The sequence below is a fragment of the Serinus canaria genome, chromosome 8 (assembly GCF_022539315.1).
Source record: "Serinus canaria isolate serCan28SL12 chromosome 8, serCan2020, whole genome shotgun sequence".
Lineage (NCBI taxonomy): Eukaryota > Metazoa > Chordata > Aves > Passeriformes > Fringillidae > Serinus > Serinus canaria.
This window is the reverse complement of record NC_066322.1, coordinates 8035581-8054902: the sequence shown is the minus strand read 5'-3', so window position 1 is coordinate 8054902 and position 19322 is coordinate 8035581. Positions and strand designations below refer to the sequence as shown.

The following is a 19322-nucleotide window of genomic DNA, read 5'->3' as shown; positions in this document are numbered from 1 at the left end:
AAAAAAAAAGGTGGCAGGGGAGCCCTTATAAAGCTCTATTAATTGAAATAAATGAGCCATGCTTTGGAGAACAGTGTACCATAGAGGAAGGTCTGCCTTCTGAATCCTGCTCCCATAGATGTCCCTCGTGATTTCAGGCATGTCATAAAATCCACTGTCCACCTCATTTTCCCACCTTATTAAGAGGGGCCTAAGGTTGTTCTTTACCAAAAACCTCTGGGTGTTGTGAAGCCCAACTCAGTGCTTCAGAAGTACTTGGAGGACCTGGAATTTTATTTTGAAAACCATAGCAAATGCTAGTCTTTCCCAGGGAATGGTGTTTATGAGCATGCTTTCATTAGTCCCTTAGCTTTTTCTTTTTCATTTGAGTCTGGAAAAATGTGTGGAAAATCATTTCATGGGGGCCTCTGGGAGACATGAAGCTTCTTGCAGAGAGGGAGCTCTAGGGGATCGTGCAGTGGCAAAGTCAGCTCCCCGACTCCACCAGACAGAAATAGAAAAACCCCACTGACCTGAGGATGGACTAAAAGCCCCCACTAGCCTTAGGTTGGACTCAAACACTTGAATTTTCCTCAGCTCTTTCATTTGTATGTACAGTCTCAGAGAAAGGGGAAGGTGAGCAAGGCAGGCAGAGAAGTAAATGTCTGCTCCCTTCCTCCTCTCCTTCTCCCCAAAGATCATTTCCATCCACCTGACTTCTTTCCCAGATATGGTATGATTTGCTTCTGTGACTAAGCTCTGGGTAGGAAAGACAATTATTTTGAAAGTTCAAGAGAAACATAAGCCTGCACATTTATGAGTGTTTTTCTCCTCTTCCCTGCCTCTGAATGACCAGAGTTTTATTATTCCTCTTGACTGCATGCTGAGATAGGTACTTTCCTTTCAAGCAGGGCCTGTTCCTGGCAGCAGGCAACAGAGGCTCCAAACCTGGGATTCTCTTTTAATGTCTGAGTCTTCCATTACCACCAATACTTTGACCTTCCCCTCACCTTCCACCCCCCTTGGTGTTACTGCTTTTGGATAAAGATGGCCCAGGAAGGGTGAGATTCCAGGAAAAGTTAGGTATTTCTAAGACAAACCAAAGAGGGCTCAGAATTCCATTCTCTTTGCATGCATAGTGATCTCACTTCATGTGTGTTTTTACAGGGCTGCTCAACCCCAGGAGGGACCCAGGTGTCACCACTGAAGCCTCAGTGGTGGGGAGCCAAGCTTGATCTCCAGCCCCAGGCTCTGCACAGCAAGAGGTCTACCAGCACCAAGCAGTGGCAAATCAGACTCAGTGCCACAAACAGGGTCTAGAACAAATGTCTGGCTGTCCATGAACTGCTTGGAGGAAAAGGCAGCAGCAGGATAAGGTTATTAATGTGGGTTGGATCCTGCCCTCAGGGCCACAGTTGGCTGAGGCACAGCCAGAGAACACAGCCAGCATTGTACATCCTTCTGTCCATAACCACCATGGAGAGCACACGTTGTCTGAGCTAATGGGTCTTCATAGGATCCTTCTGGTTGAGAGATGATATCACAGATTATATCTGTGTCCACTTTAGGTCTGGGCTGTTGCTAAGAGAAAAACAATTCTTGGCAAATTCCTCGAAGTGCTTGCCTCCTACAGTTTGGCTGAATACAGTTTGTTCAAGAACCATGGGTAGGTGTGAGTTTCTGTCTCTTCGCCTTCTGAGAATTGTTCTCGCCAGTGCAAACCTGAAGATGATAATGCTCCCATTTAAAATGAGGTGAATGCTCAGGCTGACATGAGTGGGTGGAAAGGGCTTCAAACAGGATGAATCTGGGGACAGACCTACCCTGGCCAAGACAAACAGCTGCAGAGAGCTGCAGGAAAGAAAAAAGGGCACTGCTGTTCAAAATGATTCAGTCACATAGGGCTGATTGAGTCTGCATATCCATCAATTTATAACAAAAACCAATGGCTTTCATGTGAAGAAAGAAAAGGTACATCATTTGTCACACAGGAGGACTGCAGAACTGATATCATTAGGACAACAGACTGATATTCCTTGGGACAGAAGAGATATGGGATGAGCACAGAGCAGAAAGCTCTCACTCTCCTTCCTACATCTGTCTTTCATTTGCTTTGCCTCTATCTGCCCGTTGTTGATGTTTTCTCACATTATCTTGGTCCCTTTGTTCAAGCTGTATTTCATTCCAAGAAGGCAGGGAGCTCCAGGTGTGAATGAGGGCTGTGAGCATGAACTCACTGTCACAGTTATTATTGTTATCATTCCTCTGAAAACCAGCCTGGTGGAGGTTTGGCTCTGTGGAATTTGTTCTGCTGTTTTAACTGTATCCTTGTTGAATGTGGAAAATGGAATGAAAGTGGAATGAAGATGTGGAAGGGGGAATGAGGTGCAGTGCTGTGCACAATGGCTTGCACCCAAAGGTGCAGCTAGTGAAGTGCTGGCATGCTGTGGAACAAGATTTTGAGATTGCAGGATTGGGACCTGCTGCTCAAATGAGTCAAGTGTTCAGGACTCACTGCTCTTCTCCTCTAATGGGAGAAACAGAAAGTTAAAAAAGCCAATACAGAATTTTCAATGCTCTACATAGTTTCAATGTGTTTTATTTTAAGACCCCAGTGTTATTCAGTAATTGTATTCCCACCACCCAGCTATTTAGCAATCTGAACAGATACTATTGTTACTATCACTATTGTTTCCATCACTGGCGGTAGACTTGTGGATGTCTGGTTATTTTTGTCTTTGGACACCCCCTGTGTGCATCTCACTTTGCATAGATATTTTAATGCATTTTTCAGTGGTTCCCTCTGCTCCAGCTGAACCCCTGGAGATGTTATGGAGCCCCTTTGTGTGTGTTGGATGAACACATCTCTGGGATCAGTCTGGAGCAGATAAGTGCCATAGCATTAAGCTGAGCTCCAGCATTCCCCCAGCCTGGCATGATGCATTCAGTCCCTCCACAAATCAGGTGCAGCTCAGCCTTATCCAGCGGGGATTCGGTGCACAAGCAATGGTGTGTTTTCCCTCTGATCTGCTGAGGCAAATATCCCTTTGCCAGGGCCAGGGATAGCCCATGGCTGGACCACACAGACTCTCCAGATGGGCTGACACTCCAAAGATAGGATGGCAAGCAGCTTTGGCAGTCTGGTTGCTATTTCAATAGATGGACTCTTTTTAGCTTTGTTTTTCAAGAGTTGCCCTTCTATTTTGCAACAGGCCCTTCCTGTGCCATGTTTAGCTCATTCAAACCAGCTCCAGTGTTTATACCTCCCACTGCATTTCCTACAGTGGATATTTCTAAACCAGCTTTGCTGGTGGAGTCCTCTCCAAATGGTGTGCTAAAGACCAAATGATTTAGCACATAATTAAGAAGTAAACAATGATCAGCAAGAAGCTTGCAGTGTCAGCTACAAGACATGGTTTGGATGAAAGAAAAAGCAAGATGCCAAGAAAAATGAGTAAATCTGTGTGTCTGTATCTTGATGTGGAGAGGCAGCTTCTGCTCCATCCCCAGTGGAGACACAGTTCAATGGATATTTTTTTTTTGTTTTTTGTTTTGCCATTGGCAGCAACAGCGGTTCAAAGGACACAAATGGGAGAAAAGAGCTTCCTGCAGCCACCAGGAGTGAGCATGGATGCTCCACCTGGGCTTTTGCACACACTCCAGCTGGTTTGTGTGGAAGGGATCATTTCCTGGCCGCTCTGTCCCTTGTGCCAGATGAGAGACGGTTCTGTGCTTCCCAGCACCAGGGCTTGAGCTCTGACACCTGTGACAGGAACTGGTGCTGCTGGTGTAGCTCCATGGGTTGCAGTGCTGCTTCACAGTACCCAGGCAAATGGATTTAGTAGTGAGGGAAGGGAGTAGTTAGAAAGAAAGAGTTGGTTCTGCTTTCTCCATGTTTCATCCCATGTTGGCGTTGGGCATAAAAGAAGCAGCATGCCTAAGCCCCACAAACAGAATGTTCTTGTTTTTCAGTGATTCCCTAGCTTTTAGTGCAAAGGAAAGAATCAAGTCACACAAGATTATTGTGCTATGGATTTATAATAACATTTTATTAATATATTATGCTACAAAAATATTTTGATAAAATAATATTAGAAAGCATCTTTTTATTACACTCTTCAAAACAGTTCACAAAAGCAGGAGGCAGAACAGGAAAAAAATCTGAAATACATTTGAACTGAAAACTGACAAATATGCAGTTTGAATTTCTGTGTGAGCATGATCTGCAGGATGGTTAATCAGTCCTATAGAAGGAAAGTATTGCCTACTTATTGCAAAGACCTCTCTGCCTTTAGCTAGATTAAGGTGCCTCCTGAAATGTTAGTCATAGAAAAGGCTGAATTTGGGTTGGGGCAGAACACAGACAACATACACATGTAAATGTGCACACACACACCCACCCACACACACACCCCCCCACACCCTATGATTTCGAACTTCAGCAAATTAGCTTTCTGCTTCAGTTAAGCTGAAACATGTTTAAATTGAAGCTGGGTTTTAGCACGCTCCATGGAACATTGATCACTTCAGAGATATGACAGGACCATACAATTTTTGGATATAATACAGAAATACGGTACTAAACAAAGTTTGGCATGGTAACACTTAAGCTGAGATAATAACCTTGATACTTTGGTTTCTCTAACATAAATATATGATGGGAAATTCCTCCCTAACAGTGGTATATGGTAATGACTGAGTCATATCACTTGACTAATCAATGCACTAAACATAGATTAAGTTCTCCCTCTTTCCATTCTCTCTTTCTCCACAATTGTATACTGAAGAACTTAGATAAATATACAATTCTGTACCTTGGGTGTTCCTAAATTACAGTGGAGCTTAGAGGAATGGGAAGAGAAGTTCAACAAAGCAGATTTTGGACACCTGTATAAAGCATAGTTATCATAAATCATGTTCATCATTTATTGCCAGAAGACTTATTGCATTATTCAACAGCTCTAGGGATCGAAGAGAAACCACTTCAGTCATTAAATATAAAATACCTTCTGTCCCAGCTTACTGACTGGTTCTCCAAGTGGCAGTGCATGTTAATATAGTATCTGTAGTTAAGCAAGAAAAGCATTAAAACACTGAGAGAGGAGAGATTAGATTTGTTGCTGATGATATGAGATTATTTATTCCACCAGGGCAAGATCTTGGCAGGTACTCAGCATTTGTTGATAATGCTACACTTACATTTAATGTGAATTGTGTTGGTGTCCCTTGTAACAGCGTTAAGAAGATAATCATGAGACCATTGAGCTTTGGACTGACCCAAAGTCGTGTCCTAGACTGCCAGACACTGGGTGACTCTCTTGATGCTGATTCTCAGAGATAAGCAGGATCACAAGTGTTTGCTATTTTATGTGGTGGGCATGAATGGTTTTGCTAAATCTCCTGCTCTTGGAATCTTGTGATACCATGGGAATCTGAGCTTTCCTTTGGAAGAAAGAGTTGAGTCAGTTTTTAGTTTTCTGAGAAACCCACAGAGGAAACTGAAGCCCCCTGAAGCTGGTAGTCACTGCTGCTTCCAGAGCATGTATCAAATCTGGTCCAGGTTTTAAAGTCATGGTTTAGAAAACCATTAGAAATTCAGAAATCATGATCCATTGTGACAGTGTGCATAAGTCTGTGCTAACCACTACTACTGTGTTTTAATTAATGCTGGGCTGCCACAGCTGATTAGTAAACAACTCATTTTATCAACCACAGTGAGGGTTCATTATCCAGCATTGCTCTGCACACTGTATTGAAGAAAGTGACCCTAAGTTGTACTTTAGGGTAAGACAAGAGAATAAAAGGAGTGTTTCGTTAAAGACCTGTGCTGAAGCCATTCATGTGGGGTTCCTGAGCTAAGATCTACAGAAACCTACTTAACCTTTAAGTCATGTCTCCTCCCTGAGCCAGAGAGAGCTCAGATGACTGAGGGAGCTGCTTCTAGGTGGCAAAATTCAGGTGTAGACCCTAAATCCAACAGACACCTTGTTTTGACACCTGGGCTGCACAAATGTGGGGCACCAGCACAAGGGTTCTAGTAAAACTCATTAATTTCCAATGACAAATTGCCAGAAAATGCAAAGATGTTAAAACATTGATATCCAAGCCATTTGCATCCTGTGATAGCCAAACATACCACAGCATCTGAGCTAATGAAAATTGAATATTGCTGTCCAGAAAACCTCACTGGTGATAAAAGAGTGACTATTCTGTGCAGCACAATGACATCTGGGAGTGTGGAGAGATCTGTGTGCTCCTAATTTAAAAAAAAAAAAAAAAAAAAAGAATAAAGCCCCAGAGGTTTATGGAGAAAGCCACAGATTGGGAAACTTGAGAATTGTAATTTCTAGTCTTGGTCCTGTTGTTGTTTTTCCTTACAGTCCTGGACAAGTTGTTTCTGTTTTTTGCTCTTTTTTGTCTCCCTTATCTTTACATGGTCCTGTCTATTTATACTCTAGGTTTTCCAACACCTGGAACTATTCCTGGGATAGCACCACAGAATAATTTCTGGATACGATCCGGTTACAACAAATAAAATTCATTTTGGTTTGCTGGCTGTTCACTTTTACTATGTAACTTATCATCACCCTTAAGATTTACCTACCTTATTTCCAGTTACAGTCTTGTAAATAAGGCATTATAATTCAGTTTTCATCTCTGCCTTGAACACATCAGGAGAACCAATAATCTTTTTAAAATGCATTACTGTTAAATTTGAAGGTCTTTTAAACCATAATATTCAAATGAAGGCATTTCTAGAGTAATAGCTCAAATAAAACCAAAATGAAAGTTCTCAAAATATGTTTTCAATATCCATCTCTGTGCAATAAATATTATGCAAGGTGAATGGCTTCTGTCCAAAACTAACATCTCTAATCTTCTGCTAGCCAAAATACACAATATGAAAGTATGCACAGGGTCTGTTTGAATCTCACATTTGGGGCAAAGCTCAAAGTTTTCCATTCAGCCTTATCAACTGCTGGGGGAAGCTAATAGCACTCTGTGCTATTACCCACTTAAATTGCCCAGAAACCTGCACAACCTGCTGTCAGAAATAGAGGAAAGGCTGGGGATCATGGTGTCCAGTAAGTTAGAAAAAAATTACCTGTATTATCCCTGGCCTTTGCAAGGCAATGGGCTGGGATGCATGATAGAAATGCTCAGTATTTCATCATGAAATCCTGTGATTTTTGTAGTCTAGTTACTTTCTAACTTACTTATATCATGAAATAACTGGTATGACAACAAGCAAACTGTGAATTCTGAACTCTCTCTCACTGAAGATCTTGCAGATTGCATGGAATCATCTGCAGCTCCAGAGACCAGGCTGTAGGGCTTCTGGGAAACTTACAGGGTTGTTTTCAGACAGAATTTTACCAGTGACATTGTTATAACTATCATCATTATCTTTTTTCCAAACTGAAGAAGCACTTTTCCATCTGAGTCAGGTACCATAGTTTAGAAATGGAAGAATGTTCTGCATGTCTCCATAGCATGGGGGTTAGTTTGATTCCTGTTGAGCAGATTTTGGATAAGACATAATTATTTTAGCACAGAGATGTCAGCTCTGTCAGCTCATGGTAGCAAGAGAAAGAGGAATTTGTAGATGTTTTTTGCCTTCAGGTTATCCATGGGCATTAATACAACTGGTACAAAGGAGTTCTATAGATTAACAGGACACTACATCTTTATAATCTACAGACAGACCAAGCTCTCTTCTCATTTGTGCTTGAAAAGGTTCTAGTCTTATATAAAATGAGGGAGAGAAGAAAATAATTCCAAGTAGGATTATTCCAGACTTTAAAAGCAATTTTTTATTAAGAAAAGGGTCTTTTAATATGTGTTAGCTGGTGAATAAATTTCAGGGCAAAGGAGGAAACTGGTAATTTCTGAAGGAGTTAAATAGTTTAGTTAAAGCAAACAGGGGGAATGTAGAGGATTATCCTGAATAATGACTAAGTCATGTAAAAATAACTGGTATTTCAGACTGTGGCAGCTGAGGAGTTAAGAATGAATTTATTTTTCTAAAGGGCACAGGCCCCAGAGAGCAGGATCTGCTTTATTCAGTGTAAGATATGCTAATGAGATGAAGTAAAATAAAAAACTTCAGCAGAAATGTACTTATTGGACAGTTGCTGTAAAATGTAATGGTTAAAGAAACAAAGACAGCATTCATTTGGTGTCAGTTCAGACATTTGCAGAGTTGTCAGAAAACAAATATAGATAATATTAATTTATCTGTTTCACCATCGCTACTGATTAATAGGGATGTTATTAACATATACAACAAGAAAAATAAGTTTACCAGTCGAATAAATACATTTTTCTTTTTCTTTTTTTTTTCTTTATATGAACATGTATATTTTACAAAACCCCATAGCACTATGGGAAATAAAGATCCTTCTACAAAAAGAAGATGTAAGTCAGTGTTACAATAAAGCTTTAGAGTTTCAAAATGTATCTGGGCAAAGAGACAAAATCAGCTAGAAGGCACTACTGAGTCACTGAGAAGGTCCAGCTTGCAACTGTTGTCTTAAACTCCAATTTGTTCATAAATTATCTCTCTATTCCAAGGGATTGCATGTAATACAATGTGGTCAGGAGGGCTGCAGTAGGCTCAGGAGAAAAGAAGCTATGGCCATGCAGAGAGGAAATGTTACTGATGGCCATGGAAGGCTGGCTGGGGCTGAGCTCGTGGGCTGGGGCTGGGATGGGCGCTCGGGACGCGGCCTCTGATCCAGCTGGTTGGAAATCCAGATGGGAGGTTTGACTGTGATGTAGCCATTGGTTATCCTGATATAGGAAGGCAACGTGGTGGTGCTGGAAGAAAACACAAGAGAAGGAAATTAAACAGGAGAACCCTTATCTCTACTCTGTGAAATGTCATCCCAAATGGTAGCAACCAGAATAGCAATTCCAATTATTATTATTATTTTTTTAATTTTATGCACACATTAGACACCAAAGAGAGAGCCAGAGACTGGTAAGTGTGATGATGTGGAAACAGCTCTGATCCAGGATGTCCCTCAGCTTCTGCTGACAAAATACAGCTAAAGGAGGGACTGCTCTTAATGTATCTGACATACTGCACTCCATTTTTAAGCACCCATTACTGGCCAGCATCAGAAATGGTGCTAAAAGTATCCTAGTGCTGACCCAGGATGACCTTGTTCTTATGCCCTTTATTCCCACCTAAGGTCTGAAAATTTGCCATGTCTCAGTGACATGTCTTATTCACCATGGACCACATACTGAGTGACCAGGAGGGTCCAGAATTCATTCCTTCCCTGTTTCACAAGCCTTTAAGAACTTCCCAGGATCCCCTTACACAACTGATAACCTTGAGCATGGGAGACTGAGCAGGTTCATTTCTTTTCTTGGCTTTAAGCCATTTTGGATCAAATCACAACGCCAAAACCAGACTCAGTTGCTCTTAGGTTTCCCTGACTGTGGATTTGCCTCAATAGCAGTGTGATTGCTTATTGATTGTAGCTTGAGTTGGTACTTTGATTTGAATTTGCAGGTTGGAATTCATCATGACTCCCATGACACTGGAGGTCAAAAAGGTCCATTTACGATTGATTTGGAAATTTAAGCTGTAATCTCCATTTCATAAAATGCCCCTACTGCATCCATTACTGGATGATCCATAATCCACCAGTTGTCAGGGAGCAGCACAACCAAGCATGCAAACTGCACAGGGTGGATTTTGGACTTAAACCCAAGACATTCTGCTGAGAAGTGAGGAGAAAAACGGCAAGGGCCCCTGAAAAAAAAGATGTGACACTAATACCTGTAGATTGTCTAAATCTTGCATAAAGGGGATTTGGAGGCACTGAAAATGAGCCTCACATAATTTTTAATGGGGTAAGAAGCTATGCAGTCCTATAAATATTTAGCTACAGTATCCAAGATCTTGACCTTGGAAGGAAAAGGTTGTGTCTTGCATAATATCAGATGAAAGGAATAACATCTTACTTGATATTCCTGCACAGAAACAGCATTTAGAAGGACTAAAGGCTTTTGTCTTTTTCTGTCTAAGCAATACCAAGATAGATTTTAGCCGAGATGCTTCAAATGTGCTGAGTCAATCACAAACTGAGAAGATCAGAGCCCACCCTGAAGAGGGCATTGGTCAACATCAAATCCCTGCACATTACACTTTACCCTGAGTTCTGGGAGAAGTCACTTCATTTCTTCCCTCATCCTTTATACTGTCACCACAGCTTCTGGGTGGGACAGTGGTTCTGCAGCCAGAAGTGATCTTAACTAATGTACAATGAATTAGAGTAAAAAGAGAAGGCAGTCTTCAATTAAAGACATAGGAATTGCTTCATGGGAGCAGATAATGCATCTAACCAGTATCAGGATTCTGACACTGAGGAGCAGTGCTTGTTCCAGAGCAACAAACTTCTGTGAACAGAGAACTCTGAAATCAAGGCTTGTTGTAGAAAGTTCTCTGAATTCTGTGGTGAGTGGTTGGTTTGTGTCTTGAAGTGATGATATAAAACACCCAGCTTTAGAGTTTCTGCTATATTGCATCAGAATTGCTGCAGTCACTTAACACAAAGAGCTGATCTGCCATAAACTAATGCTGCTGTTTCCAATCTGCCTGGCAGGAATGGCACTGGATTGGGAACTGTGTGGCCAAGCTCCTGTAACATAAGTAACATCATTCCCACAGTGAACACAAAGCATCATTAAAGCAAACTTCTGACAAAAAGAGGTACTGCACGCTCTGGGTAATCCAACAGAAATGCAGTCATGCTTCAATTTCTGATCCAGCTCTCATTTATCCTGCTGAGTGATGATGTGGTGCCCAGGTCTGGCAGCACTGACAGTGGGATCACAACTCAGGCTTTTCCCCTACCCCTGGTTTCCCTAAGGTAAGCATGGATAGGTGTTTGTCCTCATCTTTTGGTACTGATTGCCACATTACAGAACTACAAAATTTTGCCCTAAATTAAATTTTAAACTACAAGGAGGGTCAGATTTTAATTAAATTTTAATTAATTAAATTTTAATTTTAATTTTAAAAATCATCAAAATGCCATTCCGACTTCCAGTTTGGGTGTATCCTGCTCTTGACACATTTTATGGGCTTGATCCTCCAGTAAGATTAAAGTTTCCCTTGCACAAACTTTCTACTCCTCAGGGATGTTTTGTGCACATAGGCTGGCCAGGGAACCTGCAAAAGCATCACAAGCCCACTCATCAGCCAGCTACATCTAAGGGATTCCTAAAGCAGCCTTAAATCACCTTTTTATGTCTCTGTATGATGTTTCTGTGTTCTAGTCAACTTCCATAAGTGTTTTGGTTTTGCTTTTTGGGGGGGATTTTTTTTTTTTTTTTTTTTTTTTTTTTTTTTTTTTTTTGTTGATTGGTTGGTTTTTGTTGATTTTCTTTTCTCCCTTATTCAAGGACCTGAGAATTCAAGGACCACTTCTCCTTAGTTAATGAGGTTATTTTCTGTTTTCAAGACATTACATTTGTATAAAAGCATTCTTGTTAAGATAAATACTCTTAGGTGGGGTTGTTTGTTTTCAGAAACTCCTTGAGTGCTTTACAAGAGAAGAACAGTGTGTTTCCACTAACATCTACAAAGCATTTGCTAATAGCAAATGAATCACAGCTTATCCATAAAAAACATTTTCTTAATGTACTTTTACATGACTGCCAAGGTAGTTTAGACATATTTAAAGAGAATGATTCCTTTTACCAAAGGAATGCTACAAGTCCTTGTAAAACCTCTGGTCCGAGTTTTTAACTGGGTTGTTTCTGGAGTGAATGGGGAGAGAAACCTTTCCAGAAGCTGGTCTCTAGGGAGGGGTCTTGCTCTTGCTCAAGGTCTTTCACTTCCCAGAGGGGCGCTGGACAGCCAGGCTGGATTATAGCTTGCTCTTAGAGGTGGCCCTGGTGTCAGGAGATGACTTCTGCAAACTCCCTCTGAGTGTTTGAATGCGCATGTAGGATCTCCCTGACCCTCGGACATTCCCTAAGGATGAAGCAGAGTCCCCTGAACTCAACCAGAAACTTTCCTTGGGGAGGATTTGAGCGTTCCTGAAATGAACACAGAGAATAATAAAAATGAATCAGAGATCTGTGGGATAATAATCTAAATTATTATCACGTCTTCTCTTGCCAGACCAAGATATTCCATATTTCAGCCTTGTGTGTCTGATAAAATATCTTTAATAAAACATTCCACATGATCTGTGGTTAACAGGCAACCACTGGCTCTGCTGTTCATACCTCTCTTTTTTGCTTCTGTGTATGGGATTGTTTTAAAAACTTGGAAGACTCCAGGTAGGTTTTAGCCAAATGACCTGCGGTATCATATTCATGAGCTTGTTCTTTTGATCAGATAATAGGGCACTTTTTCAAATCAATGCATTACTCATACATTGTCTTACTATCATTAGAATGTGTAAAACTTTCCCCAAAAATGGGGCCTCAGGCACATGCTTTGTGCACAGATTCTACTGAATGCAATTACATGATTCAAGTCCTCTAAGCTGGGGGTGTGCTGAGGCACCTCGATGGTTTGGGAGCATTTTAAAGCTGAAAAATAAAACAAACACACAAGCAACACATTGAGAGAATTTCCACTTTGGTTTGTCTTGTGAGGACTTTGAAGGGAGCTCATAAACTAATTTTTAGCATGACTTGGTTAATCCATGTAAGCAGGGTTCATCTGAACACAGCAGAAGGACACAGGTCAGGACCAGAAGAGTCTTTCTGGCCCATCTGCCCCAGACACAGGAACAAGATCTAAACCCCTCCTGACATTTGTCTCATCCAGTCTCAAAAAAACAGTGATAATGACAGCAATTCCAGAGTCTGTCCAGCCATCCATTCCAGCATTTCACCATTTCTGATGCCCAGAATTACTGCCTAATGTTTCACCAAATCTCCCTTGCTACACTGTAAGGTCATGACTTGTCCTGTTCTAATGGACAGGTTTATTCCTTTTCTCTTAGGAGCCTTTCACATACTTTGAAAATTTCACCTTCTCCTTTTTAAACAAACAATTCCCTTCACCTTTCTTTGCAAATCCTCAAGTGCTTTCCCTCTATCTTTGCTCTGCCCTGGCTCTGATCCATGCCTTCTTTGGATGAGAGCATGAGATGCTCCAGACTGGACACAGCAGGCCTGGGTGAGATCCCACCAGCCCTGTGCTTGGTGCAGTAGGTACCACTTCCTCTGTATCTGCCAAGTGCATGAAAAACAGGCAATCTCCAAGAGACAGACAGTACTGGCACTGCTTTTTACCCCCAAAGTCCAAACCACCCTTGTGGTCCCAGGAACTGTTCTGAAGCTCATGGAAAACTGCTGGTTCTCTGAGGGGGTGAGGACCAACCCAGATATTGTGATATTTCTATCCATTTCTAATCTGCTGCCATGCCTTGGTCCCAACGTGGTTCTGTTCAGGGTGGAGGAAGCAACCCTTTCAAGTATAACTTATAGAGTGTTTGGGGATTTTTCTGGATCAAAGGAGCTATGTAAACACAAGACAACTATTTTTAATAAATGTAAGCAAATGTTGACTCCGACAGCCTTTCTTACAATAGCATCTGATGAAAGCAGCTAGATTGAAACCTGAAAAATGCATGCTTCAATTGAAAACCTAAAAAGCTAGTAAAGTAAAAGAAAATTTTTGAGTAAATACAATAATGACTGTTTTGCATTTGTGATTTGATGTTAACCTTATGATGGCTAGGGGTTTTCTTATGTGATATTAAGCATATGCTTCCTGTTTCTTTTCAAACAAAAATTTGCCCTGCTTTTTTTTCCCCTTTTTTATTTAATGAACAGATGTGAAAGGACTGATCACATTATTTTTCTGGTGATCAGAAATAATGTTCTGCAAGTGAAGACAATTATTCTTGGAGCTAAGCAGGCCTCTTTATGTCACCAAAATTTATTCATCAAGATTTGAAAAATACATCTGCCTAAAGTGCTGGGACCAACCTGCTGCAGACTGTAAATGAGCTGGCTGGCAAGAAGTCTGCCCACACATTTGAAGGAAAAGAATAGATGCTCAACCAAGAGTTAACAGGAATATGCTGGGAGGTAAAAAAATTAATTGAAAAATGCCACAAGGATTTAACTTTGAAGACAACTAGAGTAGCCTTTTAAAAGGAACATGAAATCCCCATCTTCCAAAATGTTCCTATTACTATTTCATGTGTTTCTGGAAGGGATTCTTTAGATCAACACAGGCTCTATTCCCCCATCTCTCTCTTCATCAATACCTTCCTTACAGACACTGCTCTTGCAGCCTGAGGGATACATCCTGCAGGATGCTGAGTCCTGTGGTCCCAAATGTGCAGGACTGTGAGCATGCAAATACCAGAGCTTCCAGCACTAGTATTCACATACTTACAACTCAGCACATCCTAAAGCTCTTTGTGGGATGAAAGCCAAGAGGCTCATACCTTCACAAGATTCAGTTCATTAAAAAAAAAAATAATAATCCAACATGGGTCTGATTAGGGAATCCAGTTTTTGGTCCAGAGGAGGCCACTGCTTATTTGCAGTAGTGTAGTAAATGCCTTAGCATGTCTGAGTGAGTAAGTACTATCACACACTGGTTTGGGGCCAGCAGAGAAGATCTGGCATGAGCCAAAGAAGAGCCTTCTCCCTCCTATTTTTTGGTTGCCCAAGGGTCACGGGGAGCCTGGATCTCTGGCCATGTCCCACAGTGCAAGCACCCACCCTCCCTATGAGCAGCACAGCCTCGGCCATGTGAAGGACAGAGCACCAGGAGAACTTCCACAGCCCTTCACTGTCCATCTGAGCTCTCCTGATGAGACTCAAATGGGAACCATCTCCATCTGAGAGCAGTGTCAGGGTCTGATCCTGCCTTTTTTCAGTGCTCTGGCTCCTCTGGAGACTGACACTGAGCAATTCCCCCGTTGAAGTGGGCACCTGTGAGCCTTCCTCCTGTGCAGAGGCAAAGGTCAGAGCAAATACCCTGGCAGAGGACTAATCCCCCACCCCTTCTTGTTGTTAGGACATCTGCCATGGCTCATCTCTAGGAGAAAGAACAGGATACCATGGGAAATGATGAAAAGGGAAGCACAATTTTCACCAGGCAGTGACTCTGAAAGCTGTGAGCAGCACGCCACAATCATGAACCACACTGTCACCAGGTACTGAAATGCAGCTGGGGAGCAGGACACTGCACACAAGGATGGGATACTTAGATGTGCCATTAAGAGAATCACAGGCAATCCTTCAGCTAACTGGCCTTTAGTAGGATTTAAAAGGTAGCCTTAATTGTGGCTATGCCATGCAGGCTTATAGCCAGAGCTATTCAGCTGTCTTCCTGCTTCAGTTTATAGGGAACAAGACATCTCCAGAGGACAACCCTTTCCCCACAAAGGCAGACCTCTAAGGTAGGTCAGATGAGCTGCTTCTAAAGATCTCTGTCTCTGGAATTCAGGTCTCCTGAATCCCAACCAAGCTCTGGCCCCACTGGGGGCTCTGACAGGTAGGGATGGGTTCCCAAATCGGGTTGGGACTGCAGGGTGCGGAAAAGGAAAACTGCTGATTCTGCAGTGCAGAAAGCAGCTTATGGTGGGACACAGCTCCCCTCTGCAGTCCTGCAGCAGCCACCCAACACCAGGCAGAGCAGGGCTGCAGCTGCTGTCCCTTCCATGGGGCCTTGGCTCTGGAGTTTGACACGAAGGAGGAAAAGGTGTCTCACTTGGATCAGGGGCTCCAGGGGGGCCATGATGCTGTAAGCAGGAGGAGGCTCAATGCTGAGATGCAGCTCAGATTCCTCTGGTGCAGTTTTGGGCCCCTCTCAGCATGGGCTGTGGGCTGGAAGCCAGGAGATTTGGTTTTTATCCCCGAGTCACCCACTGAGGAGCCATCAAAACCTCGTTAAATCACTTTAGTGCTACGACTCCCCTGACTCTGCTCTGAGTCAGGAGCTCTGAGCGTTGGTGTGACACCACCAGCATTAACACAACCTGAAGTGTTTTGCAGGCTCTTGCTCTGATTTGCAGGTCCCAATGGCTCAGGCCACCTGCAAAACATCTCTGTGATGACAAATTCAGCCCTGGAGAGACACTGACCTGCAGTGAGGCTGAGCAAGGGCATTCTAAAGCCACAGATGGGTCACATCGTTAAGGCAAAGTGGATCATCTGCTGTGAGGCCAGAGAAGGGGACAGGGATGGGAGGGGACAGGGATGGGAGGGGACAGGGATGGGAGGGGACAGGGATGGATAGGGCAGTGGGGTCTCCTACATCTGAGACAGGGAAAGGGGACTTTGCTGTCACAGCAGTGCAGCCTGAGGGCTGGGGAACACAATGAGGCAAAGGTGGACAGGGGGATGCATCCAGCAGGGAGGGAATGAGAAGGTGACAAACAACTCCAGCACAGCCCAAGGGCCCTTTTCTGAGGTGAACTTCCATTTTGTGGGAAGGATTCCTGCACCTCATGGTCAGATTTACCTTCCCCCACCCCTAGAGGAGACTGTGCATGGCCCTTCTCAATGTCCCACCCCAAAGTCCTTTAGGAAAACCCAGTGAATACACATCCTGCACCCACACCTGTGGCTGTGGCAGAATCAGGCCTGCAGCTCCTTTCCAGACAACTTCAGAATGGTGTAAAAACACAGAATGTTGTAAAAACCAATAACCTTTGAAGCACACCCTCTGAGTAATTACTCCATTCCCATCTAATGACTAAAAGATGTTATATTCCTCTCTGATATGGCAACAACAAAGATTTTGACCTTATTAAAACCAGCCCATCAGGAAACTACATGTCATCCTTAAAAAAAAAAAAAAAAAAAGGTAAAAAAAGAAATTAAATTCTTTAAAATCCCTGTGAAGAGTATTCAAGATACTGTTGCTGAACATGATTTGTAGTAGTGTCTGGGTGGTCCTGAGACAGGAGATGACAACATTAGCTCTTTCCTTTGCCCTTCTAAGAAATGCTTTGATGATTCTCTAATACCCTAGGAATATCCCCTGTGATTCTGCAGTGGGACGAGGCAATCACAGAGCTGGGATAATGTATCCCAGTTTTACCCCAGCCCTTGGTAAGAGAGGATAGCTCAGAGCCCTTTGTTCCACCAGTTCTGCACTGACATCTGAGCCAGGATGTGCTCACAATAGTCTAAATAGTGATGTGGGCTCCAAACCATCCCCAAACTCGCCCCCACCCACTGCACACATCTGGCTGTGTACCTGATTTGTGCGTGTGATTAAGGCACTCATCATCACAGCTCAAATAACCATGGACTTGTTCCACTGCTCCTTGGACAGATAATGACTGAATTATTGCAGCCAAAGTAAGCAAGAACATCAAGGGCACAAACACAGATGGGCTTAGCATTGGAAAAACCCTGCCAGTGAAGATTTTTGGGCAACCTGTTGATACACAATGCATAAGGAGTTAATTTGATGGAGCTGCAACCAGGTGGTTTTGAACCAAATCCCAAGCATGAGCAGAATATCTGGTTTTTGTCTATATTTTGCAAACTGCCTGCTCTCACCAATACAGCCCCACATGCAAAAGAATTTATATTTTTTGGGGTGGTCAAAACTGTAATCCATATTTTACATCTCAGGCTCAACTTCTCAATTAATTAGAACCAGAGTGACTCGCTCTGCCCTTTCCTCTGTGTACTCAAGTGTTTGTTTGGCATTGTGTGGGCCCTATGGCTCAAATATTTTTTGCAGATGCACAGAATTAACCATGCATGTTTAGATGTGCTTGGGGAACACATACATTCATAGAGATGTATATACTTGACCCTGTCACTTTTTTGTTAAACACTGTAAAAGATATCGACTTTCCCCTCCAGATTTTAAAATAATTTAGAATAGGTGGTAGTGGGGAAATACCTAACACATCCTGTCAAATTAAGTATTTTCTCGGAGAAAATGTTCTCTACGATAAAATTATTTCAACTATAGAGATGTCTGTGCAATGTATTAAGGAACAGAATGAACAACCAAAATATAAACTAACTTAAATGGATGTCTAATATACTGCATTTTCCCACTTGATTTTAATTTTCCTTTTCCTTCTCCCTGTTCTTTTTCCATCTTTACCTAATAGTTTTTCTCTTTGCTTAGTCTGTATCACATTTTTCTTTCTAATTTACTGGGCTCACTTTCTTGCTCTCTGCTTGCATTTTTCCAGTGTCTCCCTTAGTAAGAATAATTAAGGTTGGGTCAGATCTTTGAACCTGTTATGTGGAGCACAATCGAATTCAAGCTTGTACCACTGAATAGGAGCCCTGGCCTCTTTTCCTTGCCAATAGATTCACATAGAAAATAAAAAAAAAGGTTCACAGTGCACATCTACCAGGCACATTGAAGTGCTGCTTTGGCCACAAGGCTTGGGTTCCTCCTGCTGCTGGCAAAACAAATACGGTGACAGCAGTCACAGCACAAACCCCTTCTCCTCAAGCACTTCCAAACCCTCTGAAAGCCTGGAGATGCCATCAGTGGCTCATAAAAAGCTGCTTGCTGGTCTGTAGGGCTGGAAGGACTGAAAGACCCTTCCCTGCCAGGTGTCATAGCCCAGACCCTGAAGTGTCTATGCAGATCCGAGCTTCTGAGAGCAAGGTCTGCAGCATGCCTCTCCATGGTTCTGCTACATGAGGCATCCCTGGCACCCAGCAGCCCCCAGGCACTAAACTTGGCTCCCTCAGCCTGGGCTCAGGCCCCAGGTATAAAGCTCACTTTGTTCAGTTAAGTTATTCAGGAATTGTGAAAAGGTGATCTGAGTGAAATCTGGATTTGGCCTGGCATTTTCGTAATTGCAGGAACCCGTCTTTAACAGCACTGAAACCATATGAATTCAAATAAATCCTACTTCTCCTTCATCCCAGTGAGTAACTGGACTTAGACCAAAGCTGCCCTTTGGGATCCTGCTGGTTTTCCAGCCTGCAGTGCACCCCATGGTCCAGGGAGTGTAAGGGAATCCAATTTCCTCCTGATTCACTCCACAATGAATCTGTCCTATTAGATACCACAACATAACTGTGGTTAAACCCCTCCTATAAAGCGGCTGCCCACCACAATAGTGATGTGGCCTTACTCCCTGTCATACTTTTCCTCACTTCATTTTCCAGGCCATGAAACTCACTAGTCAGAAGGGGAATAGCAGAATTAGAAATAAATCCCATATCCCTTACCTTTTTCCTTTGGGCTAGCACGGACAATGTTGTGTGTTTGCACACAACACTGAATTTTAAAGACATTAAATTCCACTGAATTTTAAAGGCTTTTCTATTTCTTTAGGGTAAATCACTGAAAGATGAATTTTTTTTTTTGTATTTTATGGATTTTATATTACTTTGCTAAGAGGAAC

General features: G+C 42.5%; 1 protein-coding gene and 1 long non-coding RNA gene across 2 annotated transcripts in view; one reads left to right on the top strand and one right to left on the bottom strand.

Annotated features, from left to right (window-relative positions):
- LOC127059877 (uncharacterized) overlaps positions 1 to 6529 on the top strand; it is a 281096-nt gene extending 274567 nt beyond the window's left edge. Inside the window, exon 5 of the long non-coding RNA XR_007778192.1 lies at positions 1147 to 6529. This is a non-coding gene — a long non-coding RNA (uncharacterized LOC127059877). The remainder of the gene's footprint in view (positions 1 to 1146) is intronic.
- TRABD2B (TraB domain containing 2B) overlaps positions 3751 to 19322 on the bottom strand; it is a 266051-nt gene continuing 250479 nt past the window's right edge. The window contains exon 7 of the mRNA XM_030226458.2: positions 3751 to 8799. Within this exon, the coding sequence (XP_030082318.1) occupies positions 8577 to 8799 (223 nt within the window). The 3' untranslated portion in view covers positions 3751 to 8576. The remainder of the gene's footprint in view (positions 8800 to 19322) is intronic.